At 42.4% G+C, this 22322-nt stretch overlaps 1 protein-coding gene across 1 annotated transcript in view; it reads left to right on the top strand.

The window, feature by feature from the left end:
- The first annotated feature begins 1476 nt into the window (after window positions 1-1476).
- TANGO6 (transport and golgi organization 6 homolog) overlaps window positions 1477-22322 on the top strand; it is a 186107-nt gene continuing 165261 nt past the window's right edge. Inside the window, exons 1-4 of the mRNA XM_047712573.1 lie at window positions 1477-1639; window positions 13639-14279; window positions 16711-16827; window positions 19867-20008. Coding sequence (XP_047568529.1) covers window positions 1543-1639; window positions 13639-14279; window positions 16711-16827; window positions 19867-20008 — 997 coding nt within the window. The 5' untranslated portion in view covers window positions 1477-1542. The remainder of the gene's footprint in view (window positions 1640-13638; window positions 14280-16710; window positions 16828-19866; window positions 20009-22322) is intronic.

Genomic DNA, 22322 nt, shown 5'->3' with positions numbered 1-22322 from the left:
GGGGCTGGCTGTGGAGCACATCCTAATTCCTAAGACTTCCAGCAGCTAAATGCTGAAGGGCAGTCATCAGTAGTGAACTCAGGCTAGCTCAGGGGATCTCAAGGAGAAGCAGGACAGCCTATCTGGGAGAACTTCCGGAAAGTGGGTTGAGAATGATATGAAAGATTATTGACCTTTAGTGAAGGGAGAGGCAGGCACACACTGAGGTCTTACCCTCAGAAATACTCTGCTAGATTTGTAGCATGACTTTGAGACTACATGAGTTCAGACTGTTCAGGGGCTCCTGTGTGGCTAAGTCAGGTAAGCATCTTGCTCTGGTCCTGATCTCAGAGTGGTGGGTTCAAGCCCCATGTAGTGACCTCAAGGTTGTAGGGTTGGCCCAGTGTGGGGTTCCAGTCTCAGCTGGGATTCTGCATGAGATTCTCTTCCTCTCCCTCTCCCTCTGCCCCTCCACTGCTTTCTCTCTCTAAAATGAGTAAGTCTGAAAAAAAAAAAAAAAAAAAAGTCCCACCAGGAATCACATAGGTGAAAACCTGTCTCTGATGGTCTGACTTGCAAATGAATGCTGTACATATTAACATGATGCAGATGGGGGTGAGGGGGCATGATTTTAATATACACAGAATTTCCCAAGAATGTAAAAAGAACAAAGATTTAAATTTTATTGGGAACTGTAATTGGCCCATTTCAAATATTGTATCACCAATAGCAATATTTGTAGCTATTCAAAAATGGATGCGTTTGTGTTTAGCACTTCTTTAATTTTTTTAAAGTAGATTCCACACCCAAAGTGGGGCTTGAACTCAGGACCCTGAAATTAAGAATCACATGCTCTACCAACTGAGCCAGCTAGGCACCCCCAGTACTTGTTTTTAAATATCACTCATAAAGAAATTCAACAATATTTAAGATTTTATTTATTTATTTGTCAGAGAGAGAGAGAGAGAGCACACAGGCAGAGTGGCAGGCAGAGGCGGAGAGAGAAGCAGGCTCTCTGCAGAGAAAGGAGCCCGATGCGGTACTCTATCCCAACACACTGGGATCATGACCTGAGCCGAAGGCAGCGGCTTAACCAACTGAGCCACCCAGGCGTCCCTAGAAATTCAACAATATTTAGTTGAATATTGTTTTATGTATCCAAACTTTTTATGTATCCAAACTTCATTATAATAGGCACAGCATCTGTTTACTTCACTATGTCTTTTAGTGCTTGGGTACCCAATTATTTTCATACTGATAGGTATTATTTCATGATCAACTACTGTCCTCTCCGTTCTTCTTTATTTAGTGTTTAATAATATTGAATTTCTGAAATTGTGCGCGTAGGCAGGTTGTGTTAGCAGTTTATTTCCCCCCAGGGGAGTAAAAAGGGGCCTGAGAGACTATTTGTAAAAGGCCCATCCTACTGCATCGGCCCCGCCCCAAGGCCACACCCCTTGCAGCGGACCCCGCCCCTCGCGCCTCCGCCACATTCAATATGGCGGCCATTGCGGTCCGCTCAGGCACTTGAGCAGGTCGCCAGTGGCGCGTCCCACTTCAGTCATGGCGGCCCCCGGACAGGCACCGGGCGGCGAGGCTCTGGGTACCTGCGGTCTGGAGAGCATTCTGGAAGCGCTGAAGCTGCTGCTGAGCCCGGGAGGTGAGAGGACGGATCTCGGCGCGGGGCTGCACTCTCAGGGCCGCCAGTCTTCCCGGGCTGCCCTGACTTCCATAGTGTGCGCCCCTCGGGCCCTCCCTGGGACCCCCAGCTCTGAGGCCGCCCCGCCCCGCTCCTGGGGACTTCGGGCATTGTCCGGCCAGCCTCATTTTACTTGAGGAAGCCCAAGATAAAAAAGGGGATGGGGTCCGCAGAATACTGATGGTAACCGACGTTTCTTGAGCGTTTATCTTGTGCCAGGCACTCACTATTAAGTGCCCTGGGTACATGGTTCCATTCAGTCCTTACTGTCAGCCTCTGAGGTAGGGACTGCGGCAAGAGTTTACAAAAGGTTAGACTCTCGTGACGCGGAATGGGAGGTTCATCCTCTTGAATGCGCAGGGTTTAATGTGGATGCAGATTTATACAGAATGCCGAGGCGTACAAAAAAAGAAAGCAGTGGTGTTTGAGCTGGGTTTGGGGAGAGTATTTAGGGATATAGTCTGTAGGAGGGACTTAGAGTCACTTCTATCTTTCGTGGTGAGTTGACAAGACCTTCCAGGGTTAGAATCTGAAGGGACCTTAGCAGTGGTTCAACCTGGCACTGTCTTTTTACACCTGAGGACACTTAAGACTCACTGAAGATATTAAGTAACCCGCCTCAGATCATGTGGTCAAATTAGGGGCAGAACACAGACCCAGAACTGAGGTCTGCTGAATTCCATTCTCAGACCAAAGGCAGATTATTCGGTATGGAGCCTCTGCTGTTCTCTGAAGCTTTGAGAAAGAACACAAGAGATGGAACTGTGCAGGAAGGGGTTTCTAGGGTGAGCAGGGTAAGGTACACGAAGGGCCATGAGGTGACTGTTCCAAGTCTCAGATTTTGCTCTAACACCCCCCCGCCACCAAATGCACAAATTCCCACGAACATTGTACCATACCTGGGAGAAGTGAAAAGAGGTCATTCGTAATAGTAATTGAGAGCCTACTAAGTGTCAGGCCCAATAGTATGCTGTTTACATGTATATTATTTAATCCTCATGACAATCCCATGAGATAGGTATTACTTGTGTTTTCTTTTACAGATGTAGAACCAAGGCTCAGGTACATTCCAAGTTGGTACAGTGTCAGTCTAGTAAGTGGTAGAGTCAGGATTTTTCTTTTTAAAAGATTTTATTTATTTGAGAGAGAGCATGCACAGAGGGAGATGAGAGAAGTAAATTCCCTGCTGAGCAGGGAGCCGGACTGGGGTTTGATTCCAGGACCCTGGGATCTGCTGAAGGCAGATGCCCAACTGACTGAGCCACTCAGGTGCCTGCGCCAGGATATTTTTTATTTTTATTTTTCAAGTAGGCTCTATGCCCAGTGTGAGACTTGAACTCAGGACCCCAAGATCAAAAGTGGCATGCTCTATCCACTTAGTCAAATGGCCATAGCTAGGATGGTTTTTAATTTTTTTTTTTAATTTTAAGTACCAGTATAGTTAATATACAGTGTTACATTAGTTTCAGGTGTACAGTGTAGTGATTCAGCCGTTCTATACAACACCTGCAAATCATCACAACAACTACACTCCTTAATCCCCATCGCCTGTATCACCCATCCCTCCATCCACCTCCCCTCTGGTAACCATCAGTTTTCCTCTATAGCTAAGAGTCTGTTTCTTGGTTTGTCTGTCTGTCTGTCTCTCTTTGCTTGTTTTTGTTAGTTTCTTTCTTAAATTCCACATAGGAGTGAAATCATATGGTATTTGTCTTTCTCTGACTTGTTTCGCTTAGCATTATTTATACTCTCTAGCTCCATCCTTATTGTTGAACATGGCAAGATTTCATTCTTTTTCATGGCTGAATGAAACACACACATCCCCCACATCTTTACCCATTCATCTATTGATGGATAACATTTGGGCTGCTCCCATAATTGGGCTATTGTAAATAATGCTGCAGTAAGCATAGGGGTTCATATATCCTTTTGAATTAGTGTTTGAGTATTCTCTGGGTAAATACCCAGTAGTGTGATTACCGGATTGTAGGGTAATTCTATTTTTAATTTTTTTTTTTAAGATTTTATTTATTTCACAGAGAGAGAGATCACAAGTAGGCAGAGAAGCAGGCAGAGAGGAGGAAGCAGGCAGACAGAGGGGGAAGCAGGCTCCCTGCTGAGCAGAGAGCCAGACGTGGGGCTCGATCCCAGGACCCTGAGATCATGACCTGAGCTGAAGGCAGAGGCTTAAACCACTGAGCCACCTAGGCGCCCCTATTTTTAATTTTTTTAAAAATTTTATTTCTTAAAATTTTTTATATTTTGAGGAACCTTCATACTGTTTAGTTCTACATTGGCTGTACCAGTTTGCATTCCCACCAACAGTGCAAGAGGGTTCCTTTCTCTCTGCATCCTTGCCAATACTCTTTCTTATGTTTTTTTATTTTAGCCGTTGTGACAGGTGTGAAGTGGTATCTCATTGTAGTTTTGATTTGCATTTCTCTGATGATGAGTGATGTTGAATATCTTTTCATGTGTCAGTCATCAGGATAGCTTTTTTTTGTTTATTTAATTTTTTTAGTAATCTCTACACCAAACATGGGACTGAAACTCACATCCCCAAGATCAGGAGTGATTCTACACTTGCTCTTCAACGGAGCCAGCCAGGCACCCCTGGATGTCTTTTTTGAAGAAATGTTTGTTTATGGAGTCTGCCCATTTTAAATTGGGTTATTTGTTTTTTGGGTGTTGAGTTGTATAAGTTCTTTATATATTTTGGATACTTTTATTTTTTTCATAGAGCCAGGATTTGAACTCGGATGCCTTCCACTATAGTATAATTATACTACTTTGCCCCAATGAAGAAGTAAACTGCAAAATAAAGTCTTAACTTGCTAATTGAGAGGTCACTTGTCTAGCAACTCAATCTAGAAATGACTGACAATGAGGTTAAATGAGCAAAAAATCTGGAAGTAATCTATCACAAAGCACACACATGCAAAGCACATTTTATTTTATTTTCTAAAAGATTTTATTTATTTGAGAGAGAAAATGAGAGAGAGAGAGAGAGAAGGGGGAGGGTCAGAGGAAGAAGCAGACTCCTTGCCAAGCAAGGAGTCCTATGTGGGACTCTGTCCTGGGACTTCAGGATCATGACTTGAGCCAAAAGCAGTGACTTAACCAACTGAGCCACCCAGGCGCCTGCGAAGCACATTTATAAAAGACCCTCTCTAAATCTCGAAGAATATGGGCCCAGCATGCTTCTGCTGTGTGACTCTGCTTAAATCTCGAAGAATATGTGGTGGAATTACATACATATTTGTACTCATTAAACATACAGGAATTCAAGCATTCCTATTTGAAAAAGTTTACTGTGGTAAAATGATAAGATATTGCACATATAGTCTGTTATATATTGTGTGCCTCTGTCTGCTGTTTCTTTTTATCATATCAGCTGCTGAGGGAATTGAAAACACTTCTGTGCATCATGAGTATTCAGATGTCTCTGATGGACTGAGGGTATTGAGAAGTCAGGATGAAAGTAGTGGTCAAAATTATATCCAGCTGGATTAAACTCTTTTTGATTTGCCTTTAAATTTGACGCCTTTTAGGGGCGACTGGGTGGTTCAGTGGGTTATTGCCGCCTCTGCCTTCAGCTCGGGTCATGATCCCAGGGTCCTAGGATGGAGCCCCACATCGGGCTCTCTGCTCAGCGGGGAGCCTGCGTCCTCTCTCTCTCTGCCTGCCTCTCTGCCTACTTGTCTGTCAAACAAATAAATAAAATCTTAAAAAAAAAATAAATTTGACTCCCTTTGAGGTAATACTTACTGGGAGTCATCTGTATATAGTAGCGTGACCTTATTGCTACTGGAGAAACAAAATTACATAAAAATTTATGCTCCCAAGTATCTTGTCTGTTTGGGGAGATGGTACTATACATATAGACCAAGAGAGATTAAACATGGTGGGATAATGCTAGTGGTGAAAGGATGGTGCAGATAGCACCTGGATAGGGGAGTAGTCATCAGGAGTGGAGCTGTGGAAGTCTGTAAGAGGAAGAGGAATTCAGTCTCGATGGGAATTAAACAGAAAGGAAGAAAGATGCCAGTGGTCTTTCACTTTTGAGCCATGAAATATTCTACATTAAGCATTTTCTCTTCCTCTGCCTTCCATTTCTATTCTCAGTCATGGGGCACATAATAGTTATCTCCACCTCTTTTGTTAGGAAATGTGTTAAGCAGAATTTGAAAGGGGTTTGTCAATTTTTTTTTTTTTTAAGATTTATTATTTCCAGGGGTGGGGAGGGGCAGAAGGAGAAGGAGGGAGAGAATCTCAAGTACACTCTGTGTAGAGCCCGACACAGGTATCAATTCCACGACCCTGAGATCACAACCTGAGCCAAAATCAGGAGTTGGAAGCTTAACCAACTGAGCCACACAGGGGTTTGTCAATTTTAATGAAGTTTTATTTGTAAGAAATGGAAACCGTCTCAGCAATAGTTTTCCTCACTATGAATTTTTTCTATACTAAATATATATTCAGTGAACTCTGTCATTAAATTTGAATTACATTGTCAGGAAGGAGCTGGAAATTTTGATAATTTGTAAATAATGAAGCTGTACCACACTTAATTTTGCATGCCATATTGCTTTGCACTTTGAACATAATAAAAAGTACTACACAAACTGTGGAGTCTGATTTTAAATGTCACACAGCCTAGGCATTTAAATTGGTGATTGGGAGGAGTAAATAACGTTGTGCCTAAGAGCGGCATTTCCCAAAGTGTGATAGGGATGGTTTTAGATGGTACATAGAGTAGCATTTTGAGGCTCTGTTGTGTAGTATAGTGATCAAGAGCTAACTTACCAGGGAGAGTGGTATTGTTTTGATTTTTACAAATCTCGTTAGCATCTGGCTTATTAGAAGACAGCTGCATTTTCATATTCGCTTCACTGTTTAGTCTGTCATGATGGGTTGTTTTGATTGAAATAGATGAAGAAAATCTAAACTCACATAGATATGTGGTTGGAAAAGGAAGAACTCGATTGCCTTTTCCGATAATTGTGCATATTTTTTCGTAGCGTACTGAAACTGAACAAGAGGTAATTTCTTAAAGGTTAGTTGGGATATGGAATCTGAACTGAATGAACTTTTCACAGTTGGTACACTCATGAGAGAATGAGACCGAAAAAGGCAATAATGGCCGAGTATTAATATGAAATAATTTTTAACTTGCAGACTCCCTGAGGAGTCCATATACCCCATTTTGAAAGCCACCTTAGGGGATGCCTTTGTTGTTTTCAAGCAGATTTTAATTATTTATCACCAGTAGAGGGCAGAGAAGACTATGCTATGAAGGGGCTCTTGAAAAACAGCTAATAGCTTTTGTTTTAAATCATTTTCTTTGTGTCCCATTTTGGGTTCAAAGATCTTACAAAGTCGCAGGAAATCACTTAGAGGTTGTTTGGTGGTCTTAATGGCTAGTGGTTACAAGTTAGGAGAACGCTTCTTTCCTTTTTTAGGTACATAGTAGCTAAAGGAACCAGAGACTCATGCTATTGAATCAGAACACTTGCCCTGAATGGTTTTAGAGAAGTACTGAAAAATTCTTATACTTCTGATTCTCATTATTCTTAACGAGTAGTGTTATGTTCCTTTTTCTTTCTTTCTTTCTTTTTTTTTAAAGATTTTATTTATTTATTTGACAGAGAGAGATCACGAGTAGGCAGAGAGGCAGGCAGAGAGACAGAGAGAGGGAAGCAGGCTCCCTGCTGAGCAGAGAGCCCGATGCGGGGCTCCATCCCAGGACCCTGAGACCATGACCCGAGCCGAAGGCAGAGGCTTAACCGATTGAGCCACCCAGGCGCCCCTATGTTCCTTTTTCTTATATAGAAGTAGTTGATATCCCTTGTAGTAAAGTTTTTTAAAAATATAGAGAAACTAGAAGAAGAAAAATAAAATGACCTTAATCTCCACTATCTGGAGGTTGCATTTTGGGAAATATTTTTCTTTCTGATAAACATAGATAGACTACATACTGTTTTATAACCTTAAAATAACTCTTTTAAGTACAGAAACTATACATATTCACTTCAGAAAAAACTTTTAAATGTAGTTAAGCAAAAAAGAAAAATTACCCATAACCCTACCACCCAAAGGTCATCACTTAATACTTTGAAGTATAACCTTTGAGAACCTTTTCTGTGTGTGTACATATGTATATACATGTACATATTTTATTTTTTTAAAGGATTTTATTTATTTATTTGACAGAGATTAGAAGTAGGCAGAGAGGCAGGCAGAGGGAGAGGAAGGGAAGCAAGCTCCCTGCTGAGCAGAGAGCCCGATGCATGCGGGGCTCAATCCCAGGACCCTGGGATCATGACCTGAGCTGAAGGCAAAGGCTTAACCCACTGAGCCACCCAGGCGCCCCATGTACATATTTTATTTTTATTTTTTATTTTTTTAAGATTTATTTAGATCACAAGTAGGCAGAGAGGCAGGCAGAGAGAGAGAGAGAGGAGGAAGCAGGCTCCCTGCTGAGCAGAGAGCCCGATGCGATGCGGGGCTCGATCCCAGAACCCTGAGATCATGACCTGAGCCAAAGGCAGAGGCTTTAACCCACCGAGCCACCCACGTGCCCCCCGTGTACATATTTTAATAACAGGTTCCTATTGTTCCTTTATTGATCAGTTTTCAGAATGATAGTGTCTTAATCTTCAAAGGTAACCAATGAAGTAATTTCTTTATTTTATTATGAGCTAATAGATTTTTTTGTGTATATGATATGTTTCAAAAATTGTAGCCATTATTCTTGATGCTCAAATTGCCACGTTTGTGGCTTGTGGGAGCCACTCCAGGGCTCTTTTTTTCTTTTTTAAAGATCTTATTTATTTATTTGACAGACAGAGATCACAAGTAGGCAGAGAAGCAGGCAGAGAGAGGGGAGGAAGCAGGCTCCCCGCTGAGTAGAGAGCCCAATGCAGGGCTCGATCCCAGAGCCCCGGGATCATGACCTGAGCTGAAGGTAGAGGCTTTAACCCGCTGAGCCACCCAGGCACCCCTCCAGGGCTCTTTGACATGACCCTGGTAGTCTTTGATAGCCTTCTCGCTTTCAGGCATGATAAGATGTCCCAGACTCTTCTTACACATTTCTTGCCCTATTCTTGAAAACAACTGTCTTTAAGGAGAAGTGATATTTATTTATTTATTAGAGAAAGAGAGAGCATGAGTGGGCGGGGATGGGAGGGCAGAGAGACTCGCAAGCAGTCTCCATACTCAGTGCAGAACCCAATGCAGGCCTTGAACCTACAACCCTGAGATGAAATCAAGAGTCAGATGCTCAATCTATTGAGCCACCCAGACGCCCCGAAGGAGAAGTGGTGTCAGAGACTGCAGTCTACTACAGTATGGATACTAGGCCTATTCATTGTCCCTGGCGTCATTACTTACAGACTTTTTCAATTATTAAAGCTAGGCAATATGTGGATTTTCAAAGAACAAAACATAAATCCACAGTTCTTACTGATACCCCAATTAAAATGAAAGATGATGGAGTTTAAATTTTTCCCAACATTTCATGAAAATTTTCAAGCATATAGAAAAGTGGACAGGATTTTATAGTGACAACCCATATACCATGATCTAGATTCTTTCTTTCAGTTTTTTGAAAGATTTTATTTATTTATTTGACAGAGATACAGTGAGAAAGGAAACACAAGCAGGGGCAGAGGGAGAGGGAGAAGCAGGCTCCGCACTGAGCAGAGAGCCTGATGCGGGGCTTGATCCCAGGACCCTGAGATCATGACCTGAGCCGAAGGCAGAGAGGCTCAACCCACTGAGCCACCCAGGTGCCCCTTATACCTTACTTTTAATATTTAATGTCTTAGAGATTACTACATCATGATTTACAGCAATTTTCCTCCTTTATAAGCATGCTGTTATCTGGATATACTATTGTTTATTCAGTCACGTCTCTTTTAATGGACATTTGGGTTGTCTGGGGTCTTCTGTTAATACAAGAAGCACTACAATGAATAGCCTGTGTATATGTAATTTTGCATTTTTGTCTGTGTATTTATCTATAGGATAGATTCCTAAAAAGTGGGATTGCTGGGCCAAACGTTAAATACGTATATAATTTTGTTAGATATTGCCAAATTGCTCTCTTCAGGAATGTTACCATTTTCGTTTCTTCCAGAAATGTATGACAGTGCGTGATTTCCCAAAACCCTGCCACATAATGTGTTATGAAACTTTTGGATTTTAGCCAGTTGATAAATGGGAAGTGCTATTTCAGTATAGTTTTAATTTACTTTTCTGTTACGAACAAGGTTGATCTTATTTTTATGTTTAGAAGTCATTTGCATTTCTTTTTCTGTAAACTGTTCATATCTTTTGCTCATTTAGTATTTCATACTCTGTTCACTTTATTTTTTTTTAAGATTTTATTTATTTGATAGAGGGCACAAGCAAGGGGAGCAGCAGGCAGAGAAAGAGGGAGAAGCAGACTCCTTGCCGAGCAGGGAGCCTGATAAGGGGCTTGATTGCAGAACCCTGGGATCATGACCTGAACCGAAGGCAGACGCCTAACTAACTGAGCCACCCAGGCGCCATCTCTGTTCACTTTATTTATTTATTTGTTTATTTATTTATTTATGATTTTATTTATTTTTTTGAGAGAGAGAGAGCATACACAGGCAGAGGGAGCAGCAGGTAGAGGGAGAAGCAGGCTCCCTGCTGAGCAAGGAGCCCTATAAGCTACTCTCTCCCACAACCCTGGGATCATGACCTGAGCTGAAGGCGGACGCTTAACCAATTGAGCCACCCAGTCATCCCACCCCTCTGTTCACTTTAGAATATACTTATTTAGAATCTATTGAATGAGCATGTCATTAAATAAAATTCAGTGAAATTTTTTTTTTGCAGTAATCTTTGCACCCAGTTGGGGCTCGAACTCATGACCCCAATATCAAGAGTCAGATGCTGTCTGGACTGAGCCAGCCAGGTGCCCCTTGAGATAACTTAATGGCTACAAATATTCCATTATTCATTCATTCATCTACTACCTGTTTTGATCAATACTACTTTATCTGACTTGCCTTGTTCCAGGCAAGGAGAATACAACAATGAATGAAACAGAGCAACATCCCTGTCTACAAGTAGCTTTTATTCTTGTCGGCAAAGAGACAATAAACAAAATAAATACTACACTTACATGTAGTATGTTAGGTACAGGTAGACGGTTATTTACTCATCTAGTCTCCTGTTAATGAATATATACTTCTCATTTTACACTATTATAAGTAATGTTCTGCTGAGTACTCTTTTCGTTATTCCATTTTAATCCTTTCTAATTTGTTTCTTAGAAGGTGTTTTAGTTTTAAAGTGTGTTACTTCTTATATTCATTTACATTGTCAGCGTTTTATTATGGTTTTCTTTTTTTTTTTTTTAAGATTTTATTTATTTGTCAGAGAGAGAGGGAGAGAGAGCGAGCACAGGCGGACAGAATGGCAGGCAGAGGCAGAGGGAGAAGCAGGCTCCCCGCCAAGCAAGGAGCCCGATGTGGGACTCGATCCCAGGATGCTGGGATCATGACCTGAGCCGAAGGCAGCTACTTAACCAACTGAGCCACCCAGGCGTCCCTTATTATGGTTTTCTAACTATAACCCTCCTCCTTGCCTTGTATTTTTAATAGTTGTCCTGGAATTACAGTACATATCCTTAATTTTTCACGATCTGCTTGGAGTTAATATTGTTACTACTTCACATTAACAGTTAAGAACCTTGCAACTATAAGGGCCATTTTATGGCTCCCAGACCCCAACTTGGGCTTTATGCCATGATTTTTTTTTTAAAGTTTAATTTCTTTGAGAGAGAGCACAGAGGGAGAGAGAAGGTAAGAAGGAAGAAGCAAGAAGCAGAGAGCCCAACATGGGTCTTGATTCTAGAAATCCCAGATCAAGACCTGAGCTAAATAAAGGTAGACACTTAACTGATTAAGTCCCCCAAGGGCCCCTATGCTATTATGATTTTCATGTCTATTATATTTATAGAAGTTATAAATCCAATACACTTTCATAGATTTTTGCCTTAGACATACATATATTTGAAGAAATTAAGAGAAAAACTTAGTCTTTTAATTTACCATTTCTGATGTTCTTTATTCCTTCCCAAAGATCCCATGTAGTATTATTTTCCTTCCACTTGAAGAATTTCCTTTACCATTTGTTTATATTGCAGGACTGCTGACAGTTCTCTTCATTTTCATTGAACTGAAATGTCTTTATTTTACTTTCATTTTTAAAGGTTATTTTTACTATATCTAGAATTCCAAGTTGACATCTTATTTCTTATGTCAGTATTTTATTATTTTTTTTCTAGAGAGAGTGTCATGAGCAGTGGGGGAAGGCCAAAGGGAAAGGGAGAAGGAGAATTTTTTTTTTTAAGATTTTATTTATTTGAGAGAGAGAGTGTGGGTGGTGGGAGGGGCAGAGGGAGAGGGACAAGCAGACACCATGTTGAGCATGGAGCCTGATGCAGGGGTCAATCTCACAATCCTGAAATCACGACCTGAGCCGAAAACGAAGAGACTTTTGTCTAACGGATGGAGCCACCCAGGTGCCCTGGCAGAGAGAGAACCTTAAGCAGGCTCCATACCCAGCAAGGAGCCCGTCATGGGGCTCCTTTTCACGACCTTGAGCTCATGACCCTGAGCTCATGACCTGAACCGAAATCAAGAGTCAGACACTTAACTGACTGAGCCATCCAGGTGCCCCTCTTCTGTCAGTATTTTAAAGATGTTTTTCTACCAATTTTAGCAGTCAGTGTTCGTAAGTTCATAGTCATTCACAGCATCGTCCCTCTTATATAGTACTCTGTATTTTTCTGGCTGCTGTCAAGATTTTCTCTTTCTCTCTGGTTTTAACATGCCTTAATATGCCTAGATGTGATTTTCTTTTTACTTACCTTGGTACTTGGAGAGTCAGCATGAGCTGGGTGTACGAATTTTGTAGTTCGTAGTTCAGAGCTGGTTTTTAAAGACATGGACCTGGAGAAGATCCTTGAGGAAGAGAGCGTGGAATTCAGGACAAGCCCAGGAGAATGGAGAGGCCTGGTAGAGGAGGGCCAAGCAGCAGAGACACAGCCCTTGAGATGTCTCAGAAGCCAAGGGCTGAGTGTGTTTCAAGGAGGGAGTTTTCAGCTCTCTCAGCTACTGCTGTGAGCATGTTAGGCTCCTTCACCAGTAGAGGGCAGAGAAGACCATTTTAGGAAAGGTTCTGGGGGGCGGATTGAAAATAGATATTTTGGGGCGCCTGGGTGGCTCAGTGGGTTAAGCCGCTGCCTTCGGCTCAGGTCATGATCTCAGGTCATGGGATCGAGTCCCGCATCGGGCTCTCTGCTCGGCAAGAAGCCTGCTTCCCTCTCTCTCTCTGCCTGCCTCTCTGTATACTTGTGATCTCTCTGTCAAATAAATAAATAAAATCTTTAAAAAAAAAAAAAAGAAAATAGATATTTTGTTGGGGGGGAGGTGATTAAATGAATCCCTCCTACCCTTAGGCCCATATTTTGTGAACTGCTGCACTAGAATGTAAGTTCCATGAGAGAAGAGACTTTGTTTTGTTTAGTGCTTTATCCCTGGCACCTAGAACAGTTTGGATGAATCTTCTTTGGTAAACATTCAGCCTTTTATTTTTTAGTTCTGGCTACAATTTAGCCCAGTAAGATGATTAGATATGGCCTCCGCCCTCAGAACACACGGGGAATAGAAACAAACTACATGAAGCATAATGTGTTATATGCCATTCTCCCCACATTCCAGAGTGCTTTGGGAAGGCAGAAAATGGGGTCTTGAATTCTGCCTAGGCTTGGGTGGTGTAACTGGAGAAAGTTTTCCAGGGACAGTGACATCTGGGCCAGGCCCCAGAGGATGAGCTGGAGTGGGTAAGGCATTCCACACACTGAGAAGTACAATTTGTTTCCCATGTATGTGATCCTTTTTTTTCCCCCCCTTCAAAAGGATCAGACTCAAGTTCGCTACAGATCACAAAACACGATGTCCTATTGGCTACTTTAAATTCTAACCTGTCTGCTTTGGAGGACAAATTGCTGAAGGATCCTCACTGGAAGACACTGAAACTCCTAAGGGATGAAATCGCTAATAACTCAGAATGGCCACAAAACTCTGTGGATGTCACCTGGAGTTTTACCTCTCAAGCCTTATTGTTGCTGTTGTGCTTGAAGGAAACCATGATCCACCTTGCAGCTGATTTCACTCCAGGTAAACCCAACCTGAAGACTCCAGAAGCTGCTCCTGCCCTGAGCCCAGATACACTTAGCATCTCTCAGCAGAAGACTGTCCAGTCAGCCTTGCAGTTTGTAGTCACCTTGGGTATCTGCCCCTATCTCATGCCTGGAGTCGGAGTCCCTTTGAGATGCAGAACTGAGTTTGGGGCTGTCGTTCAGGATGTGGTATGCCTCGATGCTCCTCCTCATGCGACCCGGCGCCTGTACACCAGCTGCAAGGTTCTTCTAAATGTTGCACGTCACACATCTCTGGGGAGCTTGATTTTCTGCCGCCATTTTGGAGATATTGCTGCCGGTCTGTGCCAGCTGGGATTCTGCTCAACCAAGAGAAAACCACCGAAACCTGAGGGCGAGGTAAACACACATTGAGTGTGTGTGTGTGTCTTTGTGAATGTGTGTATATTTGTGTGTGTGGTTATAAAAGACAATTCTTAGGTCTTTGGAAAAGGGCTGTTGGAAAGACCTAGAATTCCTGTTGAATGCCAAAGCATATCTAGTGGATAAATGAATCTTTTTAGAAGGCTGGTGCGTCATTTATTAGATGCTAGTCCTTAGCGTGCCTAGAGAGTCCATTTTACCTGTTTCTTCTTGTCATTTTGTGACAATGATTGCAGGTTCTTTCTTGAATCTCTGTTTCCTTTCTTCTTCTTCTTTTTCTTTTTCTTCTTCTTCTTCTTTTTTTTGCCTCTGTTTCTATACACATAAAATGTGTGTAATGTGGGGCGCCTGGGTGGCTCAGTGGGTTAAGCCACTGCCTTCGGCTCAGGTCGTGGTCTTGGAGTCCTGGGATCGAGTCCCGCATCAGGCTCTCTGCTCAGCAGGGAGCCTGCTTCCTCCTGTCTCTCTGCCTGCCTCTCTGCCTGCTTGTGATCTCTCTCTGTCGAATAAATAAATAAAATCTTTAAAAAAAAAAATGTGTGTAATGATACTTGCCTTGGAGGGTGGTTGTGAGGATTAAGGATTATGTGTGTAAAGTACCTAACCCAATCTCCAGTAGTGCTCATCAAAAAGTAATTACTACTAATACTAGTTTTAAACTATTCATCTGTCCTTCATTAAGTTCTTGGAAAGATTAAATGAAATTAAGTATGTAAAGCACTGGGTCACTGCATAATTCAGTTAGTGTTCATTATTAGTATTAGCTGTTAGGAGTATTGGCCTGGTTTTTTTTCTTGCTGACATAGTAAGGTTTTGGGTACCTGGATTGTAAAGGTGCTGTGGAGGTTACGGAAGCAAAAGACGTTAACTGAAGAGACAAGATGCATAAGTACAACATAGCAGGGACCCCGAGTTCCTCATGAGAAGGCCACCAGCATCAGCATAGGAGCCTAGTGAGAAGGAGCTCTTAAGATAAAAATGTATTGAAGGTCAATGTGTCTTGAATGTGGGCTAATTCCTTTGCCCCTGCAGCCAGATTCATAATGCCCACCCGCCTCGTTTCTCTGTCACCTATGTCACCCTCTAATCGTAGTTCTTCTCTGTTTGTTCCCTTTTCTGTTCTCTTTCCTGCATATGTTCACAAACATTTGTCTAAAAGCTGCTGTCATCCGAGCAGTGACATGAAATGATGAGTTCCCCTGGTGGCTTCATGTTGTGGGGAGCAGGGCACTGTGCTCTTTACGACAGGGTGTGAGTCTTGGCATTTCTCTCCATGCCTTCTGCTTCCAGTGCTCTAACATAAGCGGGTGGCGGGGGGACGGCTGGATTGACAGATCTTAGTACTATTACCTAAGCAGTGCCCCAGAGTGTCAAGCAGGAAGGAGAAAAGGGAAGCACACAGAAAGGACCAAGTAGGAAGGAAAGAGAAGTTGACAGAAGGGGAAACACGGGGGGTACATGTTTTGCAGCTGGGCAAGTCCCAGCATCAGGAGCTGCTCTAAGCAGTGCGAGTGCTTCACATTGCTAAATGGTAATGGGCACAATCCTGACTGCTTTACCAAGTTACTGAAGGGGAATAGTACTGTTGAGGTTCAAGGAGACCCAACAGATAGCACTCCTCGGGCACCTGGGTGGCTCAGTGGGTTAAGCTTCTGCCTTCGGCTTGGATCATGGCCTCAGGGTCCTGGGATTGAGCCCCACATCGGGCTCTCTGCTCAGCGGGGAGCCTGCTTCTTCCTCTCTCTCTCTCTGCCTGCCTCTCTACCTACTTGTGATCTCTCTCTGTCAAATAAACAAATAAAATCTTAAAAAAAAAACAAAACAAAAAACAAGTAGCACTCCTCTTTGCTGCCCAACTTCTGAGTGAATTAAAATTTAACCGAGTAAGTGAGCTAAAAACTCAAAATGTCATCTCTCCTGCTCCTAAGTGCAAAATTGGGGATATAGCTTATCGATGGAGACAGTTGGGCTTCCTAACAGCGCATTCCAGAGTTAGACACACATACTATTCATCAGTTGTAAGGAGTGCTAGAAAACTGTAGCACCCTGTACTCCCCCGTGGCAGGGGATATGCCCCTGTAATATCCACAGCAAGGAAGAGCAGAGCAGAATGTACACTTGCTCCCAAGACGCAGAAGACAAACGAGCCAAGTTGTACCTGCCAACATTCACCGGTAAGTAAGTTTATTTCAGACTCACCAATAAGTTAAGTGCCTAAAATCTCCTGCTCCGAGGTGAGTGAGGGGGTGCAGAGGTGCCAGGAGTGTTTTGGTGTTATTACTTCCTCCATGTGGAAGGGAGTCAAGAGAAGGAAGCCTGTTCTCCTGTCCTGTCATCAGTGTTTTTGTACAGTACCGTGAACTTTACCTTCTAGTGCCTGCTAAAGCCAAGTACATGTTTCTTTTAGGTTTTAACAGAAGAGGAAAAAACGCTATCTAGAGAGGCCCTGAGAGACATCTTGGATCAAGCGTATCAACCACTAGCAGTCCGAGAGTTACTTCTCCTCCAGGGAGGACCACCCCAGGTATTCCGGCCTGGGCGCTCCTGTGGGTGAATCATTAGTGATAATGTGCAGAGTGTTGTCTTCTCCTGGGAGATTTGATAATCTAGTTGAGTCTTTGGTATTTGTAAAACTAAGTTACACTGACCCTTAGGATAATTTTTTTTAAAGATTTTATTTCATTATTTATTTATTTATTTTTAAAGATTTTTTATTTATTTATCAGAGAGAGAGGGAGAGAGAGCAAGCACAGGCAGACAGAATGGCAGGCAGAGGCAGAGGGAGAAGCAGGCTCCCCGCCGAGCAAGGAGCCCGATGTGGGACTCGATCCCAGGATGCTGGGATCATGACCTGAGCCGAAGGCAGCTGCTTAACCAACTGAGCCACCCAGGCATCCCTCATTATTTATTTTTTTAAAAAGATTTTATTTATTTATTTGTCAGAGAGAGAGAGAGAGCGCGCACAAGCAGGCAAAGGCGGAGAGAGAAGCAGACTCCCTCCTGAGCAAGGAGACTGATGTGGGGCTTGTTCCCAGGAGCCTGGGATCATGACCTGAACCGAAGGCATCGGCTTAATCGACTGAGCCACCCAGGCGTCCCTAAGATTTTATTTTTAAGTAATCTCTACACCCACTGTGGGGCTTGAAACTATGAGCCCAAGATCAAGAGTTGAATGCTCTAATAACTGAGCCAGCCAGGCACCCCAGCTGTTAGGATAATTTTTAAGGATTTTTCTATTAATGGAATGATGGCCGCTTTTTCCAAGGATATTGCCATTTTATTTATTTGCTTTGAATTTTTGTTCATTTTTAAAATTTAACTAGAATATGGCAATCTTACTGAAAATGTATTTTATTCATTCTGAAACTGAATCTCTTTGGGTGCCTGGGTGACTCAGTTGAGCGACTGCCTTAGGCTCAGGTCATGATCCCAGACTCCCAGGTTCCAGTTCCACATCGGGCTCCCAGCTCCTTGGGGAGTCTGCTTCTCCCTCTGACCTTCTTCTCTCTCATGCTCTCTCTCTCTCATTCTCTCTCAAATAAATAAATAAAATCTTAAAAAAAACATTTCTGAAGCTGAAGCTCTTTTTTAATACTAAAATTTGGCTGTTTGATAATACATTCTTTGGGCAGAAATGTTTAGACATCTTACTCTTTGAATGGAATATATATATATAGTCAAGACATTAACATTAATGCTATCATTGGGACCATTTTTATCTCCTTTGAAAACACAATAGTATATATTCTGGTAGCTATAAGATATTTTCTTAAAAATAATTTATCTGAAATGTTTTTTTTTTTTAAGATTTTGTTTATTTATTTGACAGAGAGAGAGATCACAAGTCGGCAGAGAGGCAGGCAAAGAGAGAGGAGGAAGCAGGCTCTTCACCGAGTAGAGAGCCTGATGCGAGGCTCAATCCCAGGACCCTGAGACCATGACCTGAGCCTAAGGCAGAGGCTTAACCCACTGAGCCACCCAGGCGCCCCTATTTTAAATTTTATTTTTTTAAGATTTTATTTATTTGACACAGAGAGAGATCACAAGTAGGCAGAGAGGCAGGCAGAGAGAGGGGGGAAGCAGGCTCCCTGCTGAGCAGAAAGCCCTTTGTGGGGTTCTGTCCCAGGACCCTGAGATTATGACCTGAGCCGATGGCAGAGGCTTAACCCTCTGAGCCACCCAGGAGCCCCTATCTGAAATGTTTTAATTTGATGATTTAGATGGAGTTATCTACTTGCTTATAGTATCTATGTTTAGTTATGACCATAGCTTAGTAAAGAGTTAGGGGCCAAAGGAGTTAGTGCTCGGTCAGGAACAAGGACCGGCCGAAGCTGGGCATACAAAGATATCTCCTGGATGAAGTCGTTTTCGTTTCATCTCTAGAATATTACTGTAGCCTCCCATTGGGCCCCTCTGGCCTCACACTCGACTTCTCCGGATGCCTCCACAGCTTGCCAGATTGAATCCGTGCATTATAAGAGCATGGTGAAGAGCAGAGGCTCTGGAGGTCAGCGTACTCTGGAGGTGAGCACATCGCAGTATGCAGTTATGTGAATTAGTAAACCTTTCCGCCCCTCAGTTTCCTTAATGATAGGATAGTAACTCCTTGCAAGTCCGTTGTGAGATTATGTGAGTTATTTAGCACAGTGCCTGGCAAATCATAACCCCCTCAATAAGTGGTAATTATTAGTCCTCCTTAAATAAAAGAGAGAGGATAGGCTAGTTAGGATCAAATGTTTCTCTCTCTGGTTTTTATGTTCACATAGTTACATACCATGATTGACAGCAACATAGTTCACATTCTAGACCCAAAGCAAGAGACCCCAAGTCTGTTTTGTTCATGGTGACTCCACAAAGCTCTCAAAAAGGAGTGCTTGAAGAAATTCAACTCTTTTTTCTTTTCTTTTCTTTTTTTTTTTAAGATTTTATTCATTTATTTGACACACAGAGAGAGAAATCACAACTAGGCAGAGAGGCAGGCAGAGAGGGGGAAGCAGGCTTTCCGCTGAGCAGAGAGCCTGATGTGGGACTCGATCCCGGGACCCCGAGATCACGACCTGAGCCGAAGGCAGAGGCTCAACCCACTGAGCCACCCAGGTGCCCCTCAACTCTTTTTTCAAAGTGCTGGGCTGCAAGGAGTCAAAGTAGCTGAGACCATGGAGGCAAGGACTAGCATGCCCTCTTACTGTCACGAACTGTACCCTTAGTGGTGAGTAACGTTCATAGGACCATATGGAAGCTAGATTTGATTGGAAAGACTGCATTCAGAGATTGGTTACATTAACTTTGTATTTCTAAGATCTATACTTTATTCACCTATGTGTCTATTCCTGGGTTTGAAATTTCACTTGATATTTCACTTGAAGTTTCTTGGTATATCTACTTTCTTAGAAGTGATGCTGAAGGAGGTTTCTTTTTGAAAAAAAAATGCCACTCTGCTAAGTCTGTTTATCATACTGTTAATTGTCAGTGTGACTCAGTATATATTTACATATTTTAATGATTTCTACACATCCTCTCCATTTCACTGACACGGAATTCATGTCTTTTCCTTCTTTTTCAGTCCTGCACAGATGAGAAGACACAAGTGAGGTGTCAGGCCCCAGCTTGGCTTCGGCGTCTATGTGGACAGCTGCTCTCCGAAAGGTTGATGAGACCCAGTGGTGTGCAGGCAGTAGTCCGGGGCATTCTTGAAGGAGCAGGTGGTAAGAAATAAAACATTTCTGTTACTTTGGTCTCCAGTTTCTTTCGGGTCAGGGTCTTTATCATTTGTAAACCTGGTTGTCACTAATCTCTGCCTTTGTGGAGATTAAGGAGGTTAGAATTTGGAGAGGAAACCTTAATGAACTTTTTCACAGAAACTCATTTTCTTTCCATTTTTCTAAAACAGTATTTTTCTAAAACTGCTTACAAGGCAGCTGCGTGGCTCAGATGGTGAAGTATCTGCCTTTGGCTCAGATCACGATCTCTGGGTCATGGGATCGAGCCCCAGGACTAATTCTCTCCCAGTTGTTTAAGTCTCCTTTCAGCGTATTTGAATCCACCCAATACTCTGTCGATTTGATCTTGGGGACGCCTCTTCTGAGTCTTCTCTAATCTGGACTAGTTTTCTCTTGCACAGCAGACCTCCTGGGATCTCCCTTCACCTTTATCCTGGTGATTTCTTTGCCTTTCTTTTGTGTTTAGTCCCTTATCTCCAGTATCCCATGCACATTCATTTTCTCTCGCTCCTGTAACAAATTACCACACACTCAGTGACTTTTTGCTGGAAATGACATTTCTACTGAGCCCTGAAGGCTGAACGAGAATTTATTAGTTGAAGAGTGAGAGAAGACTAACATAGGTAGAGAGAATAGCACGTATGAAGGAACTGACATAGAAAAAGCATAGTGTTTTTGAATAAGGTTCAGTGTGAGTAGAGCAGTGAGGGCAGAGTGTGGTGTCCAGGATTTTTAACTTTATTCTGATGGCAATGAGAAACCATTGGAAGGTTTTAAGAAGGAGAGTGGTGTGATCAAATCTACATTTTAGAAATATCTATCTGGATGTATTGTGAAGAATTGGTTGGGTAAGAGCCAAAGCAGGGAGATGAGTTAAGAAGTAGTCATCTGAGAGATCACAATGGCTTGGATCAATCAATGGCCATAGACATGGAGAGAAATGAATGACTGTAAGAGGTATTTAAGAGGTAGCATTGCCACGGTGCCTGGGTGGCTCAGCAGGTTAGGCATCTGACTCTTGATTTTGTCATAGGTCAGGGTCTCAGGGTCATGGGATTGGGCCCTGGGTGGAGCTTTACACTCAGTGTGGAATTTGCCTCAGATTCTTTCTCCCTCTCCCTCTGCCCCTCTCCCTGCTCGTGTGCATGTTCTCTCTCTCTCTCAATTAGTTAATTTAAAAAAAGAGTTAGCATTGCCAGAACTTAATGAAGGGCTAGATATGTGCGGAGAAGGAGGCGAGACAGAAGAGTCCATCTTGACTTTCCATTTCTAGTGTGGTAAATGTACCTTGGTCCTCTCAGACAAAGGTGAGGTCAGTGTGGTAGGCAGACATTGATAGAGACACCCCCCCCCCCCCAGTTCTACCAGCCTTGGCTTCTAGGGTCAGTGAAGTGAAAAATGATCACTTACCTGAGAGAAGTTGCCATGTGCAAAGAGGTCCTTGCAAATCTTTTTCTGAAGAAAAGTTAGAGTTCACCCAAGGTCATGCAGATTGGAGAGCTGCTCTAAGACACTTAGAGCCCTATTTTTGCTATGAGCTTTTTTCCCCTCTACTTATGCATGTATATATTTTTTTGTTATCTATTTAAATCTTGTTTCTTCTCAAAACTGATTTGAGGCAATTTATATTTACTCACACATTTGCCATTTCTGGTGTTCTTCATTTCTTTGTGTAGATCCAAATCTTAATTCAAATTTCCTTCTGCCTGAAGAACTTTAGCATTTCTTGTAGTGCAGGTCTGCTGGCAGTGAATTCCTTTGGCTTTTATTTATCTGAAAAAGTCTTTATCTCACCTTCTTTTTTGAAAATATTGTTGCTGTCATTATTGTCTTTGTTCCTCTATACATGATATATCTTTTTTCATCTGGTTGCTTTTAAATTTTCTCTCCTTGTCAGTGGTTTTTAGAAATTTGATTATGGTATGCCTTGGTGTGGGTGATTTTCTTCATGTTTCTTCCATGTAATGTTTCTTGAGCTTGTTAGAGCTGAGAATTTATAGTTTTTTGTCATATTTGAAAATTGCTCAGACATTATCTTCAAATATTTTTTTCTATCCTCTCTTCTCTGTCTTTTTAAAACTTTTTTTAGAAAGAAAGGATGAATACCCAAGTTTTGTAGCAACATGGACGGGACTGGAAGAGATTATGCTGAGTGAAATAAGTCAAGCAGAGAGAGTCAATTATCATATGGTTTCACTTATTTGTGGAGCATAACAAATAGCATGGAGGACAAGGGGAGATGGAGAGGGGAGTTGAGGGAAATTGGAAGGGGAGGTGAACCATGAGAGACTATGGACTC

This window comes from Lutra lutra, chromosome 17, assembly GCF_902655055.1.
Source record: "Lutra lutra chromosome 17, mLutLut1.2, whole genome shotgun sequence".
Taxonomy (NCBI): Eukaryota; Metazoa; Chordata; class Mammalia; order Carnivora; family Mustelidae; genus Lutra; species Lutra lutra.
Note: the sequence above shows the minus strand (reverse complement) of the source record. Positions and strands in the feature narration are given on the sequence as shown.